General features: G+C 36.0%; 3 protein-coding genes across 5 annotated transcripts; all 3 read left to right on the forward strand.

The window, feature by feature from the left end:
• Nucleotides 1–4102: 4102 nt before the first annotated feature.
• LOC132168882 (ABC transporter B family member 11) lies at nucleotides 4103–10783 on the forward strand. Its single transcript, XM_059579964.2, has 13 exons — nucleotides 4103–4353; nucleotides 5095–5494; nucleotides 5745–5799; nucleotides 5912–6087; nucleotides 6181–6402; nucleotides 6502–6740; nucleotides 6956–7481; nucleotides 7585–7858; nucleotides 7985–8868; nucleotides 9108–9374; nucleotides 9529–9792; nucleotides 9904–10197; nucleotides 10334–10783. The coding sequence occupies exons 2-13, from the start codon at nucleotides 5165–5167 to the stop codon at nucleotides 10688–10690; spliced, it is 3888 nt and encodes a 1295-aa protein (XP_059435947.1). The 5' UTR covers nucleotides 4103–4353; nucleotides 5095–5164; the 3' UTR covers nucleotides 10691–10783.
• Nucleotides 10784–14910: 4127 nt separating this feature from the next.
• Nucleotides 14911–22634, forward strand: LOC132171354 (ABC transporter B family member 11). 3 transcript variants are annotated; one of them, XM_059582649.2, is made up of 14 exons: nucleotides 14911–15020; nucleotides 15152–15294; nucleotides 16284–16647; nucleotides 16928–16982; nucleotides 17090–17265; nucleotides 17389–17610; nucleotides 17739–17977; nucleotides 18203–18728; nucleotides 18832–19105; nucleotides 19536–20419; nucleotides 20611–20877; nucleotides 21011–21274; nucleotides 21368–21661; nucleotides 22106–22634. In XM_059582649.2, exons 3-14 carry the CDS (start codon nucleotides 16318–16320, stop codon nucleotides 22460–22462), a joined length of 3888 nt encoding a protein of 1295 aa, XP_059438632.2. In that variant the 5' UTR covers nucleotides 14911–15020; nucleotides 15152–15294; nucleotides 16284–16317; the 3' UTR covers nucleotides 22463–22634. The 3 variants fall into 3 exon arrangements, with proteins under 3 accessions (XP_059438632.2, XP_088369006.1, XP_088369008.1); XM_088512880.1 differs by having other exon boundaries at nucleotides 16304–16647; XM_088512882.1 differs by lacking the exons at nucleotides 14911–15020; nucleotides 15152–15294 and adding an exon at nucleotides 15542–15586 and having other exon boundaries at nucleotides 16304–16647.
• A 321-nt stretch (nucleotides 22635–22955) lies between these two features.
• Nucleotides 22956–24952, forward strand: LOC148587975 (uncharacterized). The gene is made up of 4 exons (XM_088513605.1): nucleotides 22956–24144; nucleotides 24190–24544; nucleotides 24593–24791; nucleotides 24892–24952. Exons 1-4 carry the CDS (start codon nucleotides 23245–23247, stop codon nucleotides 24950–24952), a joined length of 1515 nt encoding a protein of 504 aa, XP_088369731.1. The 5' UTR covers nucleotides 22956–23244.
• Nucleotides 24953–25642: the final 690 nt, after the last annotated feature.

Consider the following 25642-nt stretch of genomic DNA (forward strand, 5'->3'; position numbering starts at 1 on the left):
TTATTAATATTTTTGAAAATTATACTTGCCCTTCAAAGTTTCAAACTATCACTCAATTAACTACGATTTACTTGACAATTTTCAACACTTTTATGAGGACACAAACCGAGGACCAGAAGGTGAAGCCTTGGACCAATTTTTGTAGATGGAGTTGACTAAATTTTTATGAGGGGAAAGGAATTAATGTAATACTATGGTCTATACTAAGGTTGAGAAATTTTTAAGTCGAACTTAAGGGTGAATAAGATACATTTGGCATGAAAATTAGAAAAAAAAAATGTGCCTAATTTGACACTCGGGCCATTTTTTTGGCATGAGTGATCGATCACTAGGTGTCAGAAACCTAATGATAGATCAATTATCTTTCTGTGATCGATCATGGTCAACTAGTTTTCGATTTAAATACGAAGACTTAAGAATAAAAAGCCAATTTAAAAGTCACAAAATTTTATTGTTTAACGAAAAGGAAGATGAGAGAGATGACAAAATTAAAAATAAAAACACAAGGAAAAGATATAAAATAAAGCCAATTTAAAAGTCTAATTCCATCTCCTTTATCGCTTGGCACTGCCTAGAGACGGCTGCTACAAATTATTTGTTGTAGCCTGCAAATTATCAAAAAAATAATTAAGTTTTAACATGTAGGGGCCACACAGCTCAAACTCTAGCTATGAATTGCACCTTCTAAGCAAATAATTAATTAAACGATGAGTGGTGGGCTCAGGGATGAGAACATATCCTCTACCAATCATTTGAACTGAACAATATTTAATTAATTATATTAAAAGAGTATTTTTATCTTTTTACATTTTGAGCGAACAAAAATACCTCGCAAATATAACTAATTGTATATTATTCAATTCAAATGAACTTGAGATAATCCTAATTTCAGAGATGGAGCTAGAAACTATTATGGGTAGGGGCTAAAAGCCAAAAAATGTTGATGCTGGGGGGCCAACTAGCTCTACCTTAATTTTTATTTTTTGTTTTTAGGAATTGAGCGGGGCATGGCCTATAACAGTCCCTCTCCCTAGGTGGGGGTTCATCCGTCTTTGGACATACGTAGTCACACAATAATTATATAGAAAAAAAAATGTATTATAGAAGAAGGAGAGGAGATAGAAACCAAGAGCATTGAGCATCTCCAAGAGACCATGTAAACTAACTTTTTAGTTAAAATAACATCTCCTTGTCCCTATAGGGCTGCCACCCAACGACCAAATGACCACGGGGCAGCGGCCGAGAGCCTTTCTGGGTTTCGATCTATCCGATCAGAACAATTGGCAGAAAAGACCGGTGCACAACCGGCGGCCAGAACTCGGCCACCCACAGAGTTTCATCCTCCATACACCACCTTGATGGGTTTCAAGTGGTTTGATTCCTCCAAAATGGTGGTTTTAAGTGGTTCAATACAGTTTGTGGTGAGGGAGAGAGAGAGAGGAGTGGAAAAAATAATAAAAAATAGATTAAAAATAATATTTAAATAAAATAGGCATCGTAAAATAAAGAGTCTGTTAGAGTTCATTGCGAAAAAAATAGTAGCTAAACTAAAAAAGTGGTATTTTGAGTAGCTAAACTATAATTCATTGCTAGAGATGCTCTAAGTGCACCAATGACATAGCTAGTCGTGCAATAATTATATAGAAGAATGTGTTATAATTTATTTATTTGTAAGCTCACCTACATTTAAAATAAAAATAAAAAAGAGAAAAAAAGAGGGAATATATTCTGCTTAGTGTTTGGTGCTACCATCTAAACTTGTGGAGAAATTGAAATGAAATGAGGCATGGAATCTTCCTCTTTCTTAGGAGAAAATTCAATGGGAGGTGTTTGGTGCTACCATCTAAACTCGTGGAGAAATCGAAATGAAATAAGGCATGGAATCTTCCTCTTTCCCATTGAGAAAATTCAATGGGAGGTGTTTGGTGCTACCATCTAAACTTGTGGAGAAATCTAAATGAAATAAGACATGGAATCTTCCTCTTTCTTAGGAGGAAATTCAATGGGAGGTGAGACCTCAAAGTTTCCTGAAAACGTTCATTTATGAGCTATTAATTTCACTGTTCTTTTGTTAGGATCCGAATCTTTTCAAATTGTAAAAAAATTAAAGATTTTTTAATTATTAATTATAGTCTTTTATTTTAAATTTAATTATCTATAAAATTATTTAAACTTTTATATTAACAATTAAAAACTTTTCAATTTCTCTTCAATCAGAAGAAATCTCAATTTCATACAATTTCCCACACGTCGTCGTGATAGGTACAATGTGAATGGTTGAGTGGTTCCCACGGTATCATCAACATAGAAAATCATTAAAGCTCATGAAAAATATAATATAAATGTAAAGAATTAAAAAAAAAAAAAAAAATTGATTTCCATTCTTCTACCAAGTCTGTGGTTGAGTGGTTCCCACTCTCTGTCTCTCTGAGGCTTCTAGATTGCCATTCTTCTGCCTCTAAGCTTAGCTCGCCAATCAAAGAGCGAGTACAAAACAATCTTAAGTTGCGACAAGTGGACAGATACCAATCTTCTAGAAGCATCATTATCCAATGTCTAACTTTCTACTAACATTACCCTTCGGGGTTGCTTCCTTTTGTCGTTCGTTCATGAACCTCTCAATTGCTTTTTTTTTTTTGGTTGAAATCATAATTACCATCACGCTACTGAGAATATATATATATATATATATATATATATATATATATATTTGGCCCAAATTCCCTAAAAAAATATTATATATTTTTAGAAAAAACTTCACAAATTTTTTCTATACTTTAGCTCGTTTTGAAATTATCATTAATTTTGAAGTTCAAAAATTCACAAATTAGGGTATTGAAATTTCAATTTTTTTGCAATGTCTTCATTCGTTAGAATTTTCTGTTAAATCTTATGAAAATTTTCAAAAAACTATTTTTTTTTTTCAAATTTATAAAAAATAAAAAAATATTGCAAAGATTCAAGCGTAAGTATTTTTGCAAATTCCGTTAAAGCTCGGCTAATGTTTGAATTTTTACAGTTTTTTATAATAATAAAAAAAGGACATTTTGAAAATTTTATTAAGATTTACCGAAAAATTCTAACATATAAATGATATAACAAAAAATTAAAAATTTAATACCCTAAGTTGAGAGTTTATAAACTTCGGAAGAATAATTTCAAAAAACACGTAATGACGGTCAATGAATAATGCTATAAGTCTTCCTAAAGTCTTTCTAGAATCATCTCAAATGTGATGTGGCTTTTAAAATCACCGTTGAATTTAAAATGTGATTTATTGATTTTTGATCTATTGGTAATTTTAAAAGTCATATCACATTTGTGATGACTCTAGGAGGATTCTAGGAAGACTTATAGTATTACTCATGGTCAAAAGAAATGTATATCTCACAGTCATATTATTTAAAGGACAAATTTTTTTCCAAATTAGGTTGGAGGAATTTCTTTTAACCTAATGTATAAAAGTGACATGTATTCATTGAATATATGAAATGCACATATTTTTTTAATAGTAAAGACAGTTAGAATAAATTCTATTAAAAAAACATGTACATCTCATATGTTATTAAAAAAAGTGACACATGTCACTTTTATACACTAGTTACTCATTTAAATCTCATGATTCCTCTTAAGGTAAAGCGGATATTATTTGATTAGACGACATGAGTGATGGGCATCTAACCAAAACATTAAAAAATGAAAAAGCTTTTGTTCTTTTATTTATTTTTTAATCTAATTATAAGTAGTTGGTTTTTTTTTGGGATTTGTTCTGTGTTGTCTTTCCTGTCGCTTACCACATAAAACATTTGAAAACCATTATATTATTAGAAAAGATAAAAATAATAATAATAATAATAATAATAAAACAAGTTAACAACTATATGTGAAAAAGGAAGCTGTTGTGTTCATTTCTGGACGGGTGATGGCAGGTGCAGCTTGAAAGTAGCGTGTCAAAGTTGTCTTCTATTTTTCGTTTTAATAAAACGATTAATATATTAATTCTTTCATGCTCTCCAGCAATATATATATATAGGTAATCAAACTTAGAGCCAAAGAAAACAAAGCAATATATTTAATAGTCAGAAAGAAAGAAAAAATAAAAAATTCCAAATTGGTTGACAAAAAGGTGAAATATCCGGCACCTTTGACTATGAAGTGCTAATGTGCTATTATGACTTTCACGTTCCTTCGTCTCTAATGGTAGGAGGATTCAGGATGCAGGAATAGTCGTACTTGTTGTTCAAGCAAAGACAAGTTTATATATATAATACATATGTTCTTATTAGAACAGCTCAAGAAACAGAGCATCCTTAAGCTGAGCAACCCGTGGATCTCTGACACTGGTTCTTTCAGGTACCCTTTTGATCATTCTAAAGGATTCATCTTTTTCAACGGCACGTTTGTCCTTCATTTTTGGTAGATGGGTTTTTATATTTCTGTTCATTTAAAGGTTTTCACTTTTCATTATATGTAAACTCTTATGTTAAAAATGATATGGTTACATATACTGGTGATGCTTTTAAATAGAAAGTTTCTGTTTTTCAGAGTCTTTGATTGCGGAGATCTTTGTATCATCATACCAAAACAGAACAAGATTCATTCCTTCATTTCTTTGTTTTTGACCGTAATAATACGCTTCATGGGCACCCGTTTTTAGATTTTTCAACGTTTTACTTTTATAAGACAATAATAAGCAACCAACCTCTCTCTCTCTCTCTCTCTCTCTCTCATCTTTGTTGTTTCTTTCCACTTGGTGGGGAACAATTTGTTATTTTCTTGGTCTAAGCCAAGAATTTTAAAGGTAGGGAATTTGTAACTTATGGGGAGTACCAAACAAGGGCCTTGATCGGCATTTGAGCTTCCAGATGATTGTTTTCTGTCGGTGTCTGCTTGTAATGATCATATCTATTGTCTCGTATCCATAATTGCCGGCTTTCTCTATCGGTGGGGTACTTTAATATTAGTTTAAGATATTAAAAATGTAAATCTATGGAATGTAACCAAAGGGTCTTGGATTTGGTCAGTTAGATACATAGAAAATATTGCAAAATATTTCCTTAGTTGCTGATTTTTGACATTAACTGTGTCCTGCAGGAGCTATATAAATTCTGTTTATCCTGAATAAAGTAGCTGAGAATTGGATTAGTATCTCAGATTTGATAATATGGGGGTAGAAAATGGCTTGGGTGGCCAAGCAAATAATGATGAAGCCGCCACAGCAGAAAGAAAGACAGAAGCAGAGAAAACACCCGGCATTATTGATGATCAAGAAGACTCAAAGAAGAGCAAAGAAGATGAGAAAACTAACACGGTTCCATTTCACAAACTGTTCGCTTTCGCAGATTCCACTGATATTTTGCTGATGATCATTGGCACAATTGGTGCCATGGGGAATGGGATATGCATGCCTCTTATGACTGTGTTGTTTGGGGATTTGGTCAATTCTTTTGGGCAAAACCAGAATAACAACGATGTGGTTGATGTAGTTTCCAAGGTAAGAATTCCCAGCAAAAGCTTAATTTTTAAGGTTGAATCTTTTCACTGAAACATGTCATTTAAATTTTTGATTTATGATTTTAAATACTTTTTGGAGGTTAGAATTTGATATATTCCAGCTAGTTGTATCATAAACTACTGGAGCTTGAATTGCAAACTAAGGGACATATTACCAACCCCGTTCTTTCTTTTCTGACAATTTACAATTGTGATATGAAGATGTGACAAATTGGTTTCCTTGAAAATAGGTCGCTTTGAAATTTGTCTACTTGGGACTGGGAGCGGCTGTGGCAGCATTCCTCCGTAAGTACATGTCATTTCTCCATTCCCTTTAAAGTTTTTTATTGCTTGCAGATGCTCTTTGCTCATATGTATCGGTTATTGATTTGAGAAATGTATGTTTGTTGTTTTTCAGAGGTGGCTTGTTGGATGGTCACAGGGGAGAGACAGGCTGCACGAATAAGGGGTTTGTATCTGAAGACTATATTGAGACAAGATGTTGCATTTTTTGATTTGGAAACAAACACTGGAGAGGTTGTTGGGAGAATGTCTGGTGACACTGTCCTCATACAAGATGCAATGGGTGAGAAGGTACTACAGTGCTGCTGCTACAATTGCATCAAATTACATCTTTGTGCACATGATTCTGGCCGGGGTGGGTTTAACAAGTCTCTGTTTGTGCAGGTTGGAAAATTTGTGCAGCTGGTGTCAACGTTCTTAGGAGGGTTTATAATAGCATTTATAAAAGGGTGGCTTCTAACCCTTGTCATGTTATCCTCTATTCCTCTTCTTGTGGCGTCTGGTGCAGTTATGTCCTTGTTCATATCCAAGATGGCATCCGCTGGACAAAATTCTTATGCCAAAGCAGCAAATCTAGTTGAACAGACAATAGGCTCAATTAGAACAGTACGTCATGTTGCCTCAGATATTTGGTGCATATGCTTCAATATAGTATGTCAGTCTATTCCAATTATGATATCTTAAACTTAATTTGTCCCTTTATAGGTTGCATCATTCACCGGTGAGAAGCAAGCTATTACTAAGTACAACAAATTTCTTGTGAAAGCTTACAAATCGGGTGTTCACGAAGGCTTGGCTACTGGATTTGGTCTTGGCACGCTTATGTTAGTGGTGTTCTTGAGTTATTCTTTGGCTATATGGTTTGGTGCAAAGATGATACTGGATAAAGGATATAATGGGGGTGACGTGCTGAACGTGATTGTTGCTGTGTTAACTGGTTCCATGTGAGCTACATTTCTTCTTCTTTTTTTTTTTTTAAAAAAAAAAAATCTTCCAATAGCATGTTCATAGGCTATTATATTTACAATCCTAATTGTACCATTTAAAGGGAAAGTTCCTTCTGGTTTGGTTTCATAACAAGCAAGCAAAGTGCATGTCAATTTGTAAATCATAGTTTCTTAATTATTTCTCTCTTTCTTATTGCTTTTTGATATTTCAGGTCTCTAGGCCAGGCATCACCCTGCATAACCGCATTTGCCGCCGGTCAAGCTGCAGCATTTAAAATGTTTGAAACTATAGAGAGGAAGCCAGAAATAGATGCTTATGACATGAAGGGAAAAATATTAGATGACATTCGTGGAGATATTGAGTTAAGGGATGTTTATTTCAGTTACCCGAGCAGACCTGATGAGCAAATATTCGATGGATTCTCTCTTTCGATCGTGAGTGGCACAACTGCAGCTTTGGTTGGGCAAAGTGGAAGTGGGAAGTCAACAGTGATTAGTTTGATAGAGAGATTCTATGATCCTCTGGCTGGTGAAGTTCTTATAGATGGCATTAACCTCAAAGAGTTTCAGCTTAAATGGATTAGGGAGAAAATTGGTCTTGTCAGCCAGGAACCTGTATTATTTGCATCCAGCATTAAGGATAACATTGCATATGGAAAGGATGGTGCAACTACTGAAGAGATAAGAGCAGCAGCCGAACTTGCAAATGCTGCCAAATTCATCGATAAATTGCCACAGGTATAAATTTTCAGTCTACGTGGTTATACTTTAAGACCTTGGTTCATATTCATTGTCAGAAAAATTGTTAATTTACTTTGGGATTTTTGAAATTCACTTCCAGGGATTAGATACCATGGTTGGTGAGCATGGAACACAGCTGTCTGGTGGACAGAAGCAAAGGATTGCCATTGCAAGGGCAATTCTAAAAGACCCACGAGTCTTACTTCTAGATGAAGCTACAAGTGCACTTGATGCAGAATCTGAGAGAATAGTGCAAGAGGCATTGGACAGGATTATGGTCAACCGGACAACTGTCATTGTTGCCCATCGTTTGAGCACAATAAGGAATGCCGATATGATTGCAGTCATTCATAGAGGAAAGATGGTTGAAAAAGGTATCTAACAAATACAGGCATGCGTGCGTCCTATTTCATAATTAGTTTTTGAATCTCAAACTATTCTTGGTGTGAAAGAGAGTTGACTTATGTTTCTGAATTATAATGTCTCTCTCAATTGACCAGGCTCACACTCAGAACTACTCAGGGATCCCGAAGGAGCATACTCTCAGCTTATACGTTTGCAGGAAGTAAACAAAGAGTCAGAACATGCATTAGATGATAAAAACAAATCAGAAATTACGGTGGAATCTGCTAGACATTCAAGTCAAAGAATGTCAATCCCACGATCCATAAGTCGGGGATCATCTGGAGCCGGAAATAGTAGTCGCCGCCGCTCATTCTCCGTATCATTTGGCTTACCAACAGGAGTTAATGGACCGGACACTGCATGGACAGAAAAAGAAAATCCTCCACTATCCACAGAAAAATCTCCAAAGGTGTCACTCCGCCGCCTTGCCTACATCAACAAGCCTGAGATTCCAGTGCTTATAATTGGAGCCATAGCTGCAGTCATCAGTGGTGTAATATTTCCAATTTTTGGTTTACTAATTTCCAGCGTTATCAAAACGTTTTTCGACCCTCCCAAACTAAAAAAGGATTCAGAATTTTGGGCATTAATGTTTATGGTCCTTGGCCTAGCAGCTTTTCTGTCTATTCCAGCACGGACATACTTCTTTGGTGTGGCTGGGTGTAAATTAATCCAGCGTATTAGAGTAATGTGCTTTGAGAAGGTGGTTCGCATGGAGGTAGGCTGGTTCGATGAGCCTGAGCACTCAAGTGGTGCAATTGGTGCAAGGCTATCAGCAGATGCAGCATCAGTTCGTGCCTTAGTTGGGGACGCACTTGGTCAGTTGGTGGAAAATGCTGCTTCAGCAGTTGCTGGGGTGGTCATAGCTTTTGTTGCAAGCTGGCAGTTGGCTTTTATTGTCCTCGCTTTGATTCCTTTGATTGGAGTTAATGGATATGTTCAAGTGAAGTTCATGAAAGGATTCAGCGAAGATGCAAAGGTATACTCTTAACACTAATGCCTCCACTATTCATGATTCCAGCATGGTAAACATTAAGCATTTTCATTGCTAAAAGAAAAAAGTAGTAGAAATTCTGTACAAGGTTTAGGGGAAAGTATTTGAAAACACCTAGATATTGTTGATTTTACAAATCCAGGCAGCTACTGCTTCATTTTATCTGAAGTTGATGATGTTGTAGAATTCTTCTTTGCGAGTTGATTTACTATGAACGGTTGCAGATGAAGTACGAGGAAGCAAGCCAGGTCGCTAATGATGCAGTTGGAAGTATAAGAACAGTTTCTTCTTTCTGCGCTGAAGAGAAGGTGATGGAATTATACAAAAAGAAATGTGAAGGCCCTATGAAGTCGGGGATAAGGCAAGGCATGGTCAGTGGAATAGGATTTGGGCTATCTTTCTTCTTACTGTTTGCTGTGTATGCAACCAGTTTCTATGCAGGAGCTCGACTTGTTGCGGCTGACAAAGCAACATTCTCAGACGTTTTCCGGGTATATATTCTTCCCATATGTATTAAAGATTGTCAATGATATTTCAATTACTTATATAGAAAAAATAAAATTGTCACAAGATGTTTGACTAACTTCAAAATTAACACTCACAAATGATATTTTAGTAACTTTGACAAGAGTGTATGATCTGCAGGTTTTCTTTGCCTTAACCATGGCAGCCATGGGAATTTCTCAATCAAGCTCCTTTGCTCCTGATTCTAGCAAAGCCAAGAGTGCTGCCGCTTCCATATTTTCCATAATGGACAGGAAGTCAAAGATAGACCCAAGTGAGGAGTCCGGCATGAAATTAGATGATGTAAAGGGTGAAATTGAGCTTCGTCATGTATCCTTTACATACCCATCTAGGCCAGATATTCAGATCTTCCGAGACCTCTGCTTGACTATTCATTCTGGCAAGGTAAAGTTTAGTGGTAGGATTGTATTTTTCAACTTTTGTCAAGTAGCATTTCATTTAAAACTAGCTTGCTGATCAAGTTCAAATCATACTGGTCTTGATATCTTCTTTTAGACTGTTGCCCTGGTTGGAGAAAGTGGCAGTGGGAAATCCACCGTGGTCTCGCTCTTGCAAAGGTTTTATGATCCTGATTCAGGTCATATTACACTCGATGGAACTGAAATTCAAAAATTCCAACTCAAGTGGTTAAGGCAGCAGATGGGACTTGTGAGCCAAGAACCAATTTTGTTCAATGAAACCATCCGCGACAACATTGCATATGGAAAGGAAGGAATTGCAACTGAGTCAGAAATTATAGCTGCAGCAGAGTTGGCCAATGCCCACAAGTTTATTAGTAGCTTACAACAGGTTAGAGCAATGCAAATCAATTTTCAAAATCTATCATATTATCATTGTTAAAACTGTACAACGTACTAAGTCCCTTTATTTGCAAATGTGGGTGCTTGCCTTTAATCCTCATGTCTTGCTACAATGCAAAATGCAGGGTTACGATACCATGGTTGGGGAGCGAGGACTGCAGCTGTCCGGCGGGCAGAAGCAGCGTGTCGCCATAGCACGGGCCATCGTTAAAAGTCCAAAAATATTACTATTAGATGAGGCTACCAGTGCACTGGATGCTGAGTCTGAAAAAGTGGTTCAAGATGCATTAGACCGAGTCGTGGTTAACCGAACAACAATTGTTGTGGCTCATCGATTATCCACAATCAAGAATGCAGATCTAATTGCAGTGGTTAAAAATGGAGTAATTGTGGAGAAAGGAAAGCACGAAAGTTTGATTAATATTAGGGATGGATTTTATGCCTCCCTGGTGGCACTTCACTCCAGTGCTTCGACTACATGATTGGCTTCTTTTCGTATTACATATTTGTTCCTATATATTTTAAATCCTTTTTCGTTATAATATTGGTTCTATGTGTTTTGGATTGCTGCTCAAAAGTTGTCAGCATCCAGTGACAATTTTTTTGGGGTTTAGAGAGAAAAAATGATGTTCATATGATAGTCATATTACTTACAAATGTAGGGGCTTCATTAGAATCTTTTGTGATCAAAGCATTCAAAAGTCCTGCATGATTTCCTATAACGTGTAACCTCTTGTACAACCAAGATTGTCTTGAAGAAAATACTACGTATGAACTTTTTTATTTTTTATTTATTTTTTATTCATGTTTAAATGTCTTGTAAATGAAGGATTAACCAACTCCCACCGAGTTTCCAATGAGTAACTCAATCGACTGAGAACTATGCCTCATAAAACATAGGTCACTAGTTTGAATTCTCTTTTCATATCTTATGCAGACATGTGAAAAAAAAAATTAAAAATTAAAAATTAACAAACCCCCACCGATTGAGTCATATTGGTTGAGGTTGGGCCTTAGGGTGCGTTTAGGATTGCGATTTCGCAAGAATAATCTGCGTTTTTAAAAGATATCGCAAAACGTAAAGCGTTTGACATTGAGATTTAAAAAGCACTTAATTTAAAATAGGAAAAAAAATCTGCGATTTCAATAAGTAGGTTAGGAGTTGCTTATTTGAAAAAGTGTTAATTTAAACTAAAATTATGAATTCACATAACAAATATTTAATAAAAAGTATTTTTTAACATGTTTTTATCAAATGCCTTTGTGATTTTAAAAAGTAGAGATTTCAAAAACTCTATTTTTAAAATCGCACTTATTGAAACCGCAATTCCAAACCGATCCTTGTGCTAGATGATTAAAGTGGCTTATAATGTAACTTATGATGTAACTTTGAAGGAGGATTAAACAACTCTTAAGTAAACGGTAGCTTCAAGAAATGGGATAAAGATTTCTATTGGCAAAGCTGATGGCGATGGATTGATATATTCAGAGGAGCTGTTGATTTTAGTAGTGAGGGAAAGAGCTTAAGAGTCAATAAATTAATAATGCTCGCGTAATTATAGAGTTGAATATGAAATTAACCCTCTCAACGACAACTGAATAAATCCAATATTTTTATCATACTAATTTAACAATATCTGTTTAACCTTTCTGAGTAGTAATACTATAATTCTTAATTAAAAAAATAAATGAAAAACAAAAATCCAATCTTGTCATGGTTATTGGTTACTGTCTTTACTGACATTGTCGATATGATCGTTAAGAAAATGACATAGCACCCTATCACGTCAACTACTGTTACATTAATTTATGATGTTTATTTATCCTAAGCATATTTGTTTTGTTTAATAATTACCTCTTTCATAATAATTATGCTTAATTAAATAATAAAAATATATGCACTCACCTAACTCTTTAGATATATAGTCATGGGTGGTACGTCTCCCGAATTTTTTTTTAAAATTAAAATAATAAAAAATTTTACACCCGGCGTGCATCGCTGTTGATGCGGGCGTGCACTATATCATTACCTAGTCATACGTGAGTACTACTAGCAAAATTTAAAGTCAATGTTTCCCATGCATTGACCAATGTATCTCAGTTGTTCCTCTCTTCATCAACAACCTTCTTAGAAAAGTAAAATCAATTCTAGTGTGAAATGAAAAGGGGATATGTGTAGCAAAATCTTGGATTCCATAGGATATTACAACTGAGTGGCTAAAAAATTCTTTACCTTAGTCCCACATCGAGAAAAAAAAGAGAATAGTCTATGTATATAGTGAATGAATTATGGAATGCACACATGAGTACTTAGTTCTACATTAATTTTTTTATTAAGGGTGCGTTTGAGATTCCGATTTTGCAAGAATACTTTGTTTTTTTTTTTTTTTTTAAATATATCGCAAAACGTAGGACGTTTAACATTGCGATTTGAAAATCACTTAATTTAAAATAAGAAGAAAAAAAAAATTGTAATTTCTATAAGTAGGTTAAGGGGTGCTTATTTGAAAAAGCTCGAATTTAAATCAAAATCACAATTTTGCATAGTAAATATTTGATAAAAAAAAATATATATTTTTTAATATGTTTTATCAAACTCTTTTTGAATTTTAAAAAGTAATGATTTTAAAAACACAATTTTTAAAATCGTACTTATTGAAATCGCAATCCCAAACGGCCCCTAAGTGAGACTATGCTTTATAATTGATTATATGAAATTTTAAATTGATTAGTCCTTCCTTCATTACATTGCCATGATGAGATCGTCACCTTATGCCTCGTTTGGTTCGCGGAATGTCTAATCCATTGGAAAATGATTAGCTACTACTAGAAATAGAAGATTGTGGAATAGATTAGCTATTCCTATTCATTTGTTTGGTTGTAAAGCTGAAATAAACTAGCTAATCATATTTCTTCGTTTGGTACAATGCAGTATGTTGGTAAATGAAATCATATTGTGATCAAATTTCCTAAAATACCCTTATAATACAAATACAATTTATATTAGTAAGGACTTTCATTTTTTTTAATTTTTTTTTTTTTAATATAAACAACTTTACTATAATTTTTTTTTTTTTTTTTTTAATTATGTCAGGAATGTGGCCTTTTTTTTTTTTTTTTTTTTTGCAATTATGCTACAAAATTATTTATATAAAAAAATATATAGTTGGAGAAAACAGAATCAAACTCAATCTTGAAATCAAAAAAATATAGTTGGAGAATGTACAGAGAATCCAAAGAAATCAAAAAACAGATTAAAATATATTTGTATTTTATAAAAACCTTGCAGATTCTGTTTCTCCGTCAAAGAAAAAAAAAAAAAAAAACTGAGAAAAAAGAGATACGGAGAAACAGAATAAAAAAAAAAAGGTACATAAATAAAGAAACAGAGAGAAGAAAATCAGAGAGAAACGGTATAGAGAATTAAAAGAAAAAAAAAAAAAAAAACTGAGAAACGGTACAGAGAAGGGAGACAGCATAGAGAAAAAAAAAAAATTGTTTGCACTTGCAGAAAAACTGTACCAGAAGAATCAGAGAGAAAATATAAAGAGGGATAGAAAAAGAGAAAGAACAAAATATAGAGACGGAGAAAAGAGAAACGGAGATATATATACATAGAGAGAGAGAAATATAGAATAGAAGAATCAGAGAGAGAACAAAATTTAATCCCACAAGTGGGGTTTTTTGTGGCAATTTATATAATTAATTTAATTCCACAGGAAATGATTAGCTAAGCCACTCATTTTTGAGTAGCTTAGCTAACCCTGTGTGTATTGGATTAGTAGTCCCATGGGAATAGACTATTCCCAGGAATAGAGTATTACCAAACAAAGGACTAGCTATACCTAGTGTTAACTAGTCCAATTCAAAGGTTTATTTTGCAAACCAAATGAAGCCTTAATCTTATATTTAAAAGATGAAAAGCCCACATAAAATGAGTGCAATGTAGCCACCCCTCCCCCCCCCCCCCCCCCCCCCCCCCCTCAATTCCTAAGAACAAAAAAATTATAAGGTATTGGGCTCAAGCAGCAAAATTTTTTGGCTCCTGGCGGGCCATAATAATTTCTGACTTTGTCCTTATTAGTAGCGGTTTCCAATGCCGTAAAATGAACGGTGGTTTATGGAGATCTATATAACTTGTGGGGGGGTAAAAGAGAAATCCCCAAGTTTGTACATAAATTGAATAATGAGATACAAATGCAGATATAGAGTACATGATAGGTTTAGACTGTTTAGTACACTAGGAAACAAGAAAAGATATACTTGCTTAGCTAATATTGTTAGACTTACATGGATTCCACCTATGAGCAGCATCCCAAGATTGCTTCTAATATGTCTTTTTCATTTGTCATTCCAGTTGTTCAAAATCTTGCAACATCAATCTACTTTAAAATATTCAGGAAAAGAAATAAAAAAAAGGGTTAATTAGCATTTCTTGGTTGGTGATGCTTCTATAGTCAACTTGTTTCGTTCGTTTATAATAAAAAAACTTTCATTAGAAACACGCAGTTGCCTCTACCAAGAAGAAATCTATATATTTTGTTTGATTGCAGAAGAAGGTAAAGCTGTATTGCAGTGAACCATGTGGGACTTATTGTCTTCGATAAGCCACCAGGAAGTGAAACCGACTGTCTTTGACCAAGTAAATAGCTATGGCTTCTTATGGTTATTACATTAGAAGAGTATTATAATCTATAAATGATGATGACAACCCAATTGAAAAGAGATATAATGTGCTGGCATATCTCAAACACAGAATCCACGACGTGCAGTTATGTTCGGCTCCTGAATCCCAGAAACTTGCAGTTTCAGGTATTCCTTTGACCTTTTGGTGAATAAATCTCACTCAATAGCTCATTTCTTCTTTACTTGGTTGTTTTTGGCATACGGGTTTTGTTCATTTTAATGATTATGATATGAAGATCTCACTGTGTTTGTTGTAGACTGCTGGTAATGACTTGGATCGGCAACTTCAGTTTTGCAGAGCATTTGATGTAGATGGGAGTCACAGGGCTGCAGAGATTTTGATTGTGTCAAAGAACAGAACAAAAGTTCCATTCTTTTTCCTCTCTTTTATCACAAACAGGTAAAGTTTTACTGACTTTCTTAGCAAAAGTGTATCCTTTATAGTTAACCTCATGCTGCAAAGCACGTTGCGCATATTTGTATGGCTTTAACTAGATAGCAACAGTCATATATTGTACCCACTTTTTCACTTGTCTTTTCATTCTCTGCAACCAATCACAAAGCATAGAGCTGTTGGTGCAATACTGATTCTAGTTCACATGGAGCAGCAAAGCACAATCAATAATTCCTTATAATCCATGATTATACCCACCAAAGGTCCCTTTCCTCCATTTTCGGCATATGAGCCATCGGTACAAAATTTCGTAATCTGTTTTACTCATACAAGTGCTGAAGATTCGTTCCTCTTCCCTTTGTTTGACTCATCATGTTTCTTGCTCACCCTTTGTTTGAAATCTTTACTAAAAGCATCTCTCTCTCTATTGGATCGTTGCTTGTCGTATTATTGTTGATGTTTGATTAGGTTGATTGGAATTTTTAGTCATCATTTGTTTTTACTGGTTCTAATAAAGGATGTTTAGTTGTGAATATTTACTCCTAAAAATACTATATTTGTGCATTTGATTATTATCTTGGCTTGATTGTATGGTAGTAAATTGGTTTAGTTGTGAATAAATTCTTACCTTAACAAGCGACTGGATAGACATATTAGCCTTCTGTTGATTTACTTTTTCCTGGTATGTTTGGTTATAACCGACTTTACAAAAAAAAAAAAAAAAGGAATTCATATGTATAACTTCATAATATGTTTGGCTAGCTTCTCTGTTTGTGCAGGAGTAAGTATTAGGTGAATATGAACATTGGACTATAGAATATATACAAGGGTGTTGACTTTCTGTGTTATTTTAATTAAGATTTGTCAGTGCTCTGGTCTTTTACAACTAAGATTTCCCAGGTCTTTTGGACTGCTTGTATTTCTTATGTCATGAGGCATCTTGTCATTAATCATCCTTTGTGTTAGTCCCTGATTTTTTATGTTGTTCATTTCAGTGGTTAATTGTGGTGCGCAGGTGGAGTTGGTAAAATGGAGATAGAGAATGGATTGAATAGAAGAACAAATATGCATAAGGCTGCAACATTAAAAGACAATGTAGAAGCAGAGAAAAGCCCTGACATGATTGGTGATCAAGAAGACTCGGAGAAGAGTAAAGAAGATCAGAATACCAAAACTGTTCCCTTTCTCAAGTTGTTCTCGTTTGCAGACTCGAAAGATGTCATCTTGATGATTGTTGGCACAATAGGCGGTGTTGCGAATGGGCTAGGTCTGCCCCTTATGACAATATTCTTCGGGGAAATGATTAATGTTTTGGGAAGTAACCAGAACGGCCAAGACGTCGTTCGTGTAGTTTCCAAGGTAACATTATGCTCCACAAGCTTAAATTTTGAGGTCAAATTCAATCTTTGTCACTGGAAAGTTGTAGCTGAACATTTGGTTTTGTTCTAACTACTTCTGATGAAGTAAAATTTTAAAATATGCCATCTAACTTCTAGCAATGCTATTCTCTAGTGCTTCTGTTGAAAAAGTTTATCTTGATTTTAAGTAAGCATGCATTTAAACCTTTCCTCTTCACTTTCTGATATGCTAATTTTTAGATATGAAGATGACATTGATTAGTTTACTGGTAATGTTTTAGGTCTGTTTAAAATTTGTCTACTTGGCAGCTGGTATTGGTGTTGCAGGATTCCTACGTAAGTACACTCTACATTGAAAACCACTAAAAAATTTTAAAGCATAAAAGAAAATCTTTCATCTATAAGGCATTGAGAAATAAGAAACTTGTCCTTGTTCTTGTCAGAGGTGGCTTGCTGGATGGTAACAGGAGAGAGACAGGCTGCACGAATAAGGGGTTTGTATTTGAAGACTATTTTGAGACAAGATGTGGCTTTCTTTGATAAAGAAACAAACACTGGAGAGGTTGTTGGGAGAATGTCTGGTGACACTGTTCTTATACAAGATGCCATGGGTGAGAAGGTACTATACTGCTGCACTAATTACATCAAAATACACAGCTGCACAAAAAGTCACCCTGAGTTTTATTCATCTTGTGCATGTAAATGAGATCCTGTAGATATAAGAGTCTGTTTGCCTGCGCAGGTTGGGAAATGTCTGCAGCTGGTATCAACATTCATTGGGGGGTTTGTTGTAGCATTTTTCAAAGGGTGGCTTCTTACCCTTGTCTTGTTATCCTCAATTCCTCTTCTTGTGGCATCTGGTGGTCTTATGTCCATCTTCATATCCAAGACGGCAACCGTTGGACAGGGTGCTTATGCAAATGCAGCAAATGTAGTTGAACAGACAATCAGCTCAATCAGAACAGTATGTCATATTATTAGAACTATCTTGTATGCCTTGGGAGTTTTGTATTTTATCTCTAGGCAAAGCGTATTTAACATTGCGGTTATTTTCTAAAAAACTTCTGATTCGACCACTTGGCTCTTATCTAGGTTGCATCATTCACTGGGGAGAAGAAAGCCATAACTAATTACAAAAAGTTCCTGGTAACTGCGTATAAATCTGGTGTTCAGGAAGGCTTGGTCTCCGGATTAGGTTTTGCATTGGTTATGTTAGTCATGTTCAGCAGCTATGGTATGGCAGTATGGTTTGGATCAAAGATGATACTGGATAGAGGATACAAAGGGGGTGATGTGCTAAACGTGATTATGGCTGTGTTGACTGGATCTATGTAAGCTGCAATTTGAATATTTTTTATCTCCCAATATATAGTAAGTGCAGTTGCTAATAAAGACAGAATTCCCTCTGTTACCCATGGATGGAAAAATTTCTTCTTCTTTGTTCCCTAGATAAGAAGGAAACATGCACACCCATAACCTTATTCACATTTGTATGGTATAACTTCTTTGGTTCATTTCTTTATTCATTTCTTGCCTTTTGCTACCACGTGCTTCAGGTCCCTAGGCCAGGCATCTCCCTGCATGAGTGCCTTTGCTGCTGGCAAAGCTGCAGCTTATAAAATGTTTGAGACTATTAAGAGGAAGCCAGAGATAGATGCTTATGACATGAAGGGGAAAATTTTGGATGACATTCATGGAGATATAGAGATGAGAGATGTTGATTTCAGTTATCCAGCCAGACCAGATGAGAAAATATTCAGTGGATTCTCTCTTTATATCCATAGAGGCACAACTGTAGCTTTGGTTGGACAAAGTGGAAGTGGGAAGTCAACAGTGATCAGTCTACTAGAGAGATTCTATGACCCACAGGCTGGTGAAGTTCTTATTGATGGTATTAACGTCAAAGACCTCCAGCTTAAATGGATCAGGGCGAAAATTGGTCTTGTTAGCCAAGAACCTGTATTGTTTGATTGCAGCATTAAGGAGAATATTGCATACGGAAAGGATGGTGCAACAGTTGAAGAGATAAGAGCTGCAGCTGAGCTTGCAAATGCTGCTAAATTTATTGATAAATTGCCTCAGGTTTCAAGTTTTGGCCCCCCTTCATTGGAATTTAAGAGTGTCTTCTTCTTGATCACCACAGATATTGTTGATTTACTCTCTAATGTTGAACTTTTGCATCCAGGGACTAGATACTATGGTTGGTGAGCATGGAACACAGCTCTCTGGTGGTCAGAAGCAGAGAGTTGCCATAGCAAGAGCAATTCTGAAAGACCCAAGAATTTTACTTCTAGATGAAGCCACAAGTGCACTTGATGCAGAATCTGAAAGGGTTGTGCAAGAGGCATTGGACAGGATTATGGTCAACCGAACTACTATCATTGTTGCCCATCGTTTGAGCACGGTGAGGAATGCTGATATGATTTCAGTCATTCACAGTGGAAAGATAGTTGAAAAAGGTATAGTACAGTATAGTCATACCAGACTCCTTTTATTCATTCACATGTACGTAAAGCCAATCACCTAGATCAGACCTAGTGTTTAGATTTTTCATACCCTAAATCTTTCATCTTTCCAACACATTGCAACTCCATCTGGGGACATGATTCAAATCAGAATTTTTCATTAACATATAAATAACATCATCATTATGTATAAATGCAGTAACTTTTTGAACTAATGGTTTGTACTGTTGATATTGGATGAAAAGTACAATTTGACATAGGAAAAAGAATTTTGCTGATGGTACTACAATGCATTGATTTTTTGCCACTCAGTTTGTCTTGAAAATACCCAGATCATTTTTTCATTTCTGATAAACGTTGGAACCATGGATTACTCCAGAATGGAAGATACATATCACCTAAAAACGTATTTGTCAATCATCAGGCTCACACTCAGAACTGATCAAGGATCCTGAGGGAGCATACTTCCAGCTTATACGCTTGCAAGAAGTAAACAAGGAGTCAGAACAATCTGCAGACAATCAAAACAAATCCGAAATTACTTCTGAATTATTTAGACAGTCAAGTCTGAGAAACAGTCAAAGAAAGTCATTCCTAAGATCCTTAAGTCCGGGATCATCGCTGAATAGTGGCAGTGGCCATTCATTTTCTCTCACAGCATTTGGTTTGCCAACAGAAGGCACCCCCGTCCATGATGATGCAGTGGCCGCAGAACCAGTAGAAAAATTTCCAAAGGTCTCAATCCGCCGCCTTGCCTACCTCAACAAGCCAGAGATTCCAATTCTTCTTCTTGGGGCTATAGCTGCAATCATCAATGGCGCAATACTTCCAATATTCGGTATAATGCTTTCGAGGGTAATCAAATCATTTTTTGAACCACCTCAACAACTGAGAAAGGATTCAAATTTTTGGGCAATGATGTTTGTGATCCTTGGTGTGGTATCATTTCTGTCAATTCCAGCACGAGCATACCTCCTTTCTGTGGCAGGGTCTAAGTTAGTCGAACGTATTAGAGTGATGTGTTTTGAGAAATTGGTTCGCATGGAGATTGGTTGGTTTGATGAGCCTGAGCACTCAAGTGGCTCAATTGGTGCTAGGCTCTCAGCGGATGCAGCAACAGTGCGTGCCCTTGTTGGAGATGCACTTGGTCAGATGCTTCATGTTATTGCTTCAGCAGTTGCCGGTTTGGTCATTGCATTTGTTGCAAGTTGGCAGTTGGCATTTATTGTCCTTGCATTGATTCCTCTTATTGGAATCAATGGATATGTTCAATTGAAGTTCATGAAAGGATTCAGTGAAGATGCAAAGGTATGCTGTAAAACTAATAAACTCTTCTTCTTTTGTGACTCCAGCATGCTATACAAGTTCATAATTGAATAACATGGACTCAGCCATTTCACTTGAGAGTTTTTAGTTCAAAAAAATCCCAGCATCCATTTCAAGCACATCTAATTATTTTGAAAGTTGATTCCTCAAAATATAAGTTTATATGGTTGCAGATGATGTACGAGGAAGCAAGCCAAGTTGCTAATGATGCAGTTGGGAGTATAAGAACAGTTGCTTCTTTCTGTGCGGAAGAGAAGGTGATGCATCTATACAAAACCAAATGTGAGGGCCCAAGGCAGGCAGGGATTAGGCAAGGCTTGATCACTGGAATAGGATATGGGACATCTTTTAGTTTGCTGTTTCTTGTGTACGCTTGCAGTTTCTATGCAGGTGCTCGACTTGTTGAGGCTAGAAAGGCAACATTCTCAGATGTTTTCCAAGTAAAGATTCCTTCTACGTTTAACAAACTTATCGAAAGTGTTTGTTTCCTAACAGGAGAAATCTAAAACAAGATTCATTCAGACCAAGTTAACTTTATAATCTCACAAGGGATATTTCATAATTTGTTTGCAGGTTTTCTTTGCTTTGACCATGGCTGCTATGGGAATTTCTCAAACAAGCTCCATGGGTCCAGACACTGGCAAAGCCAGGAACTCTGCTGCTTCCATATTTGCGATAGTAGACAGGAAGTCAAAGATAGATCCAAGTGATGAGTCTGGCATGACAATGGATAATCTGAAGGGAGAAATTGAGCTTCGTCATGTAAGCTTTAAATACCCATCTAGGCCAGATGTTCAGATTTTCAGAGACCTCTGCTTGGCTATTGGTTCCGGCAAGGTAAACATTTGTTCCACAAAAGTTGTTGCTTGCTTCCCATTTTAGAACTACTGATACAAACTCACTATAATGGTATTAAATGTCTTCTTTCAGACAGTTGCCCTGGTTGGAGAAAGTGGGAGTGGGAAATCCACAGTGGTCTCATTGTTGCAAAGATTCTATGATCCTGATTCTGGTCATATCACGCTTGATGGGGTTGAAATTGACAAGTTTCAGGTGAAGTGGTTGAGGCAGCAGATGGGTCTTGTAAGTCAAGAGCCAATTTTGTTCAATGACACCATCCGTGCCAACATTGCATATGGAAAGGAAGGAAAAGCAATTGAGGCAGAAATTGTAGCCGTAGCAGAGTTGGCCAATGCTCATAGCTTCATTAGTGGCTTACAACAGGTTAGGACAAACCAAATTAAGCATTGTGACATACCATGGATAAATACTCACGAAAAGTGCTAGTTACATCTGCGGACCTTAGAATTAGGGTTGGTAATTTTTAACACGACCTGTAAGTCTGACACAAAATTAACAAATTAGGGTTAATTCGACACAAACCTAACACAAAATTAGTGGATTAGGATTGAAGGTTAAACAAGTTGGATCGTAGTTGACTTATATAGTCTTATATCCATACTTCAACATGATTCGAGCCCGACACGAGAATATGATTCGAGCCCGACACGAGAATGACCCCTACTTAGAACCATTTATGAAGTTTAATATGATCAATTTTATCTTCCCGACGTGGGACTATGGTGTCACCCCATATTTTTACTTATAAAGCAAATTAAAATCAATTTACAAATCTCAAATATGCTTGCTATAATTTGCAAAATGCAGGGTTATGATACAATAGTAGGAGAACGTGGAGTTCAATTGTCTGGAGGGCAAAAACAACGTGTAGCCATTGCACGAGCAATGATCAAAAGTCCAAAGGTATTGCTGTTAGATGAGGCTACGAGTGCACTAGATGCTGAATCCGAAAGAGTGGTTCAAGATGCATTGGACCGGGTCATGGTTAACCGAACTACGGTTGTGGTGGCCCATCGGTTATCCACCATCAAGAATGCAGATGTAATCGCAGTCGTTAAAAATGGAGTAATCGTAGAGAAAGGGAAGCATGACAATTTGATTAAAATCAAGGACGGCTTCTATGCCTCCTTGGTTTCACTTCACACAAATGCTTCAACTGCATGATCTTCTATGGTTCAATTATTTCTCTTTTGATTTTGCAAGGCAGAGGGAATCATCACATACATAAATGTATATTTTTTTTTAATGGGTTTCTTCATAAATAAGTTATTTGCTGTTGTAATGGGTAACCTATTTTGTAGTGGAATGAATAAGAAAAGAGATAAGGAAGATATATATAATTTTTTTTTTTTTTTTTTTGACATGTCCGCACAAGAGGGGAGAGGGGGATTCGAACTAGTGACTTTCACTTCAAAAAGTGTGGTTCTAGCCGATTGAACTACCTCTTGAGGACGTATAATTGACGTGTGATATTGTCCTAATGGGACAATGTATTTGGCTACTACATGTCTTGTCACTGTCTTTTCTGGAGAAAAAAACTTCACTCATCATCCCTAATTTTTCATTACTTTGATAATCATATTTTTGGGAGATGACTTTGTTTTAACACATGTATAAACTAAATAAACTAGCTTTTCTGTTGAGTAAGTTAGTTTTTAAGTTCAAGTTGTTAAACTGTTTTCACAGTTTCAGTTGCTTCATTGGAAGCTTGTATATAAGCTTTCTTGCTTCTGCTTGTAATTCATGCGAGTTTATTATGATAATGAAGAACTTCTCTTCTTCTCTGCTCCATCTACTTGCTTCTTCTTTCTTCTTCTCCTTCTGTTCTTCTTCCACATACAACATGCTCTGTTTTCCTTGATTCTATTCATTCTTGAATAGTTTGACATGGTATCAGAGCCATAATCACAAACTGTGATTTCTTTGCATATTCTGGTCCATCTCCAATGGCAGATTGTTCACCATCTTCCGCTCATGCAAACATTCCATCTGAATTTTCACCAAACATTTCCCCTGTATTCTCTGCTTCACTGGCAGAAAATCAACCACACAACCATAATCTTTCTAACAATCCTTTCTTTGATCCTTTCGAAAATACTCGTCCCATTGATCCATCTAGCCCACTCTTTCTTCAAAGTGGTGATAATCCTGGACTTTTATTGGTTCCTCAGCCACTCACCGGAGAGAATTATAGCACTTGGAGCCGTGCTATGCTTGTTGCTTTGAGTGCAAAGAACAAGTTGTGTTTCATTGATGGTTCACTGCCAAAACCATCCATTTTTGAGAGTTATTACCATGCATGGGTTCGTTGTAATGATCTTGTAGTTTCATGGATCTTGAACTCAGTTTCCAAAGAAATCTATCCTACTGTGATTTACATCACTTCTTCCGAAGATATGTGGCTGGATCTCAAAGATAGATATTCTCAAAGGAATGGTCCTCGGATTTTTCAGTTGCAGAAAGCTATTTCAGTGGTTGCTCAGGAGAATTCCACTGTAAGTCAGTACTATACTCGCATCAAAACTCTTTGGGAAGAATTAAATAATTACAGGCCTATCTCTATGTGCAATTGCTGCCATTGTGGTCATATGCAATCTATTCTTGAACTCTTTAATCAAGAACGTGTCTTACAGTTTTTGATGGGCTTGAATGATTCTTTTTCTGCTGTTAGAGCTCAGATTCTATTAACATCTCCTCTTCCTTCAATTAATAAGGTTTTTTCTCTTATCATTCAAGAAGAAAAACAAAGAGAAATATGTGTGAGTTCCATTAGTCATGATACTTCCTCTGCCTTCATGACTAAATCAACCTTGTCCAAACCTTCTCCTTCAATTCATCCTGAACCTGTTGCATATATGACCAAAACTTCACCAGGGCCTAGGTTTTTTAAGCAAAACTATAGGAGAGATCGTCCCATGTGTTCACATTGTGGAGTAGCTGGTCACACTATTGAAAAATGCTACAAAATTCATGGTTATCCACCTGGTTTTAAGCTCACTCGAACCAGACCAGTGTCACATTCAGCCAATCAAGTGCAATTGCAAGGAACTGACCTTAGTGGTCCTATTTCTCATCCTCCTCAATTGAGCAATTCCATTCAGTTGAATAATTCTTCTCAGTTGAGCAGTCCTCAGTTGAGTGGTAATCAGTTGTCCATGATTTCTGCTCAATGTCAACAACTGATGAATCTACTAAATCAGCATCAATACCCTCAATCATCTGCCAACTCTGTTGTTGGTAATTCAGGTATACTCAATCCTAAGTATTCTGTTTTTTCTGCATATGTTAATATAGCTTCTCATTCAAAACAGAAAAATAAATCTTGGATTATCGACACTGGAGCAACTGATCACATGATCAGTTGTTCATCTATGTTTACCACCATCACTGCTACTGTATCCACTCATGTTAAACTACCTAATGGTTCCATAGCTACTGTCACACACATTGGTACTGTTACAATTTCAGAAACTCTTACACTAACTGGAGTTTTGTGTGTTCCTTCTTTCACTTTCAATTTGATTTCAGCTAGTAAACTCATAAAGTCATTACACTGTTGCCTTATATTTCTTGCTGGATATTGTTTTATACAGAGTTTACACAATTGGAGAACGATTGGGGTGGGTGAAGAAGTTGCTGGTTTGTTCTATTTGATGCAAGCAAACAAGGTTTCAGCCAATGCATCTGTTTCAGTTCCTTGTATTCCTTCTTTTGTCAAACATTTGTCTTTTAATTCCATAAAGGACCCCTCATGTGATCTGTGGCATTACAGATTGGGGCATCCTTCTCAGTCTAGAATAAGGTTGATACAAAATATTGTTCCCTCTATTTCTTGTAAACAAGATTCGGTTTGTCCAATTTGTCCATTGGCTAAACAACACAAATTACCATTTCCTGTTAGTAGTTCTTTTTCAAAGTCTGCTTTTGATTTACTTCATTGTGATGTATGGGGTCCTATGGCCACCAATTCCCTTAATGGATCCAGATTTTTTCTCACCATTGTAGATGATTACACACGGTTCACTTGGGTCCATTTGATGCAACATAAGTCTCAAACTTCTTCCATCATACAATCCTTTTCTAATATGGTTCAAACTCAGTTTCAAACTAAAATCAAATGCATCAGATCCGACAATGGTACTGAATTTCACATGAGAGACTTCTTTTCTGCCCAAGGCATTATTCATCAACTAAGTTGTGTAGAAACCCCACAACAAAATTCTGTGGTTGAAAGAAAACATCAACATCTTTTGAATGTAGCTAGATCCTTAAGATTTCAGTCCAACCTTCCTTTACCTTTTTGGGCAGATTGTGTTTTAACTGCAGCTCATATTATCAATAGAA

The sequence above is a fragment of the Corylus avellana genome, chromosome 1 (assembly GCF_965113065.1).
Source record: "Corylus avellana chromosome 1, dhCorAvel1.hap1.2, whole genome shotgun sequence".
Lineage (NCBI taxonomy): Eukaryota > Viridiplantae > Streptophyta > Magnoliopsida > Fagales > Betulaceae > Corylus > Corylus avellana.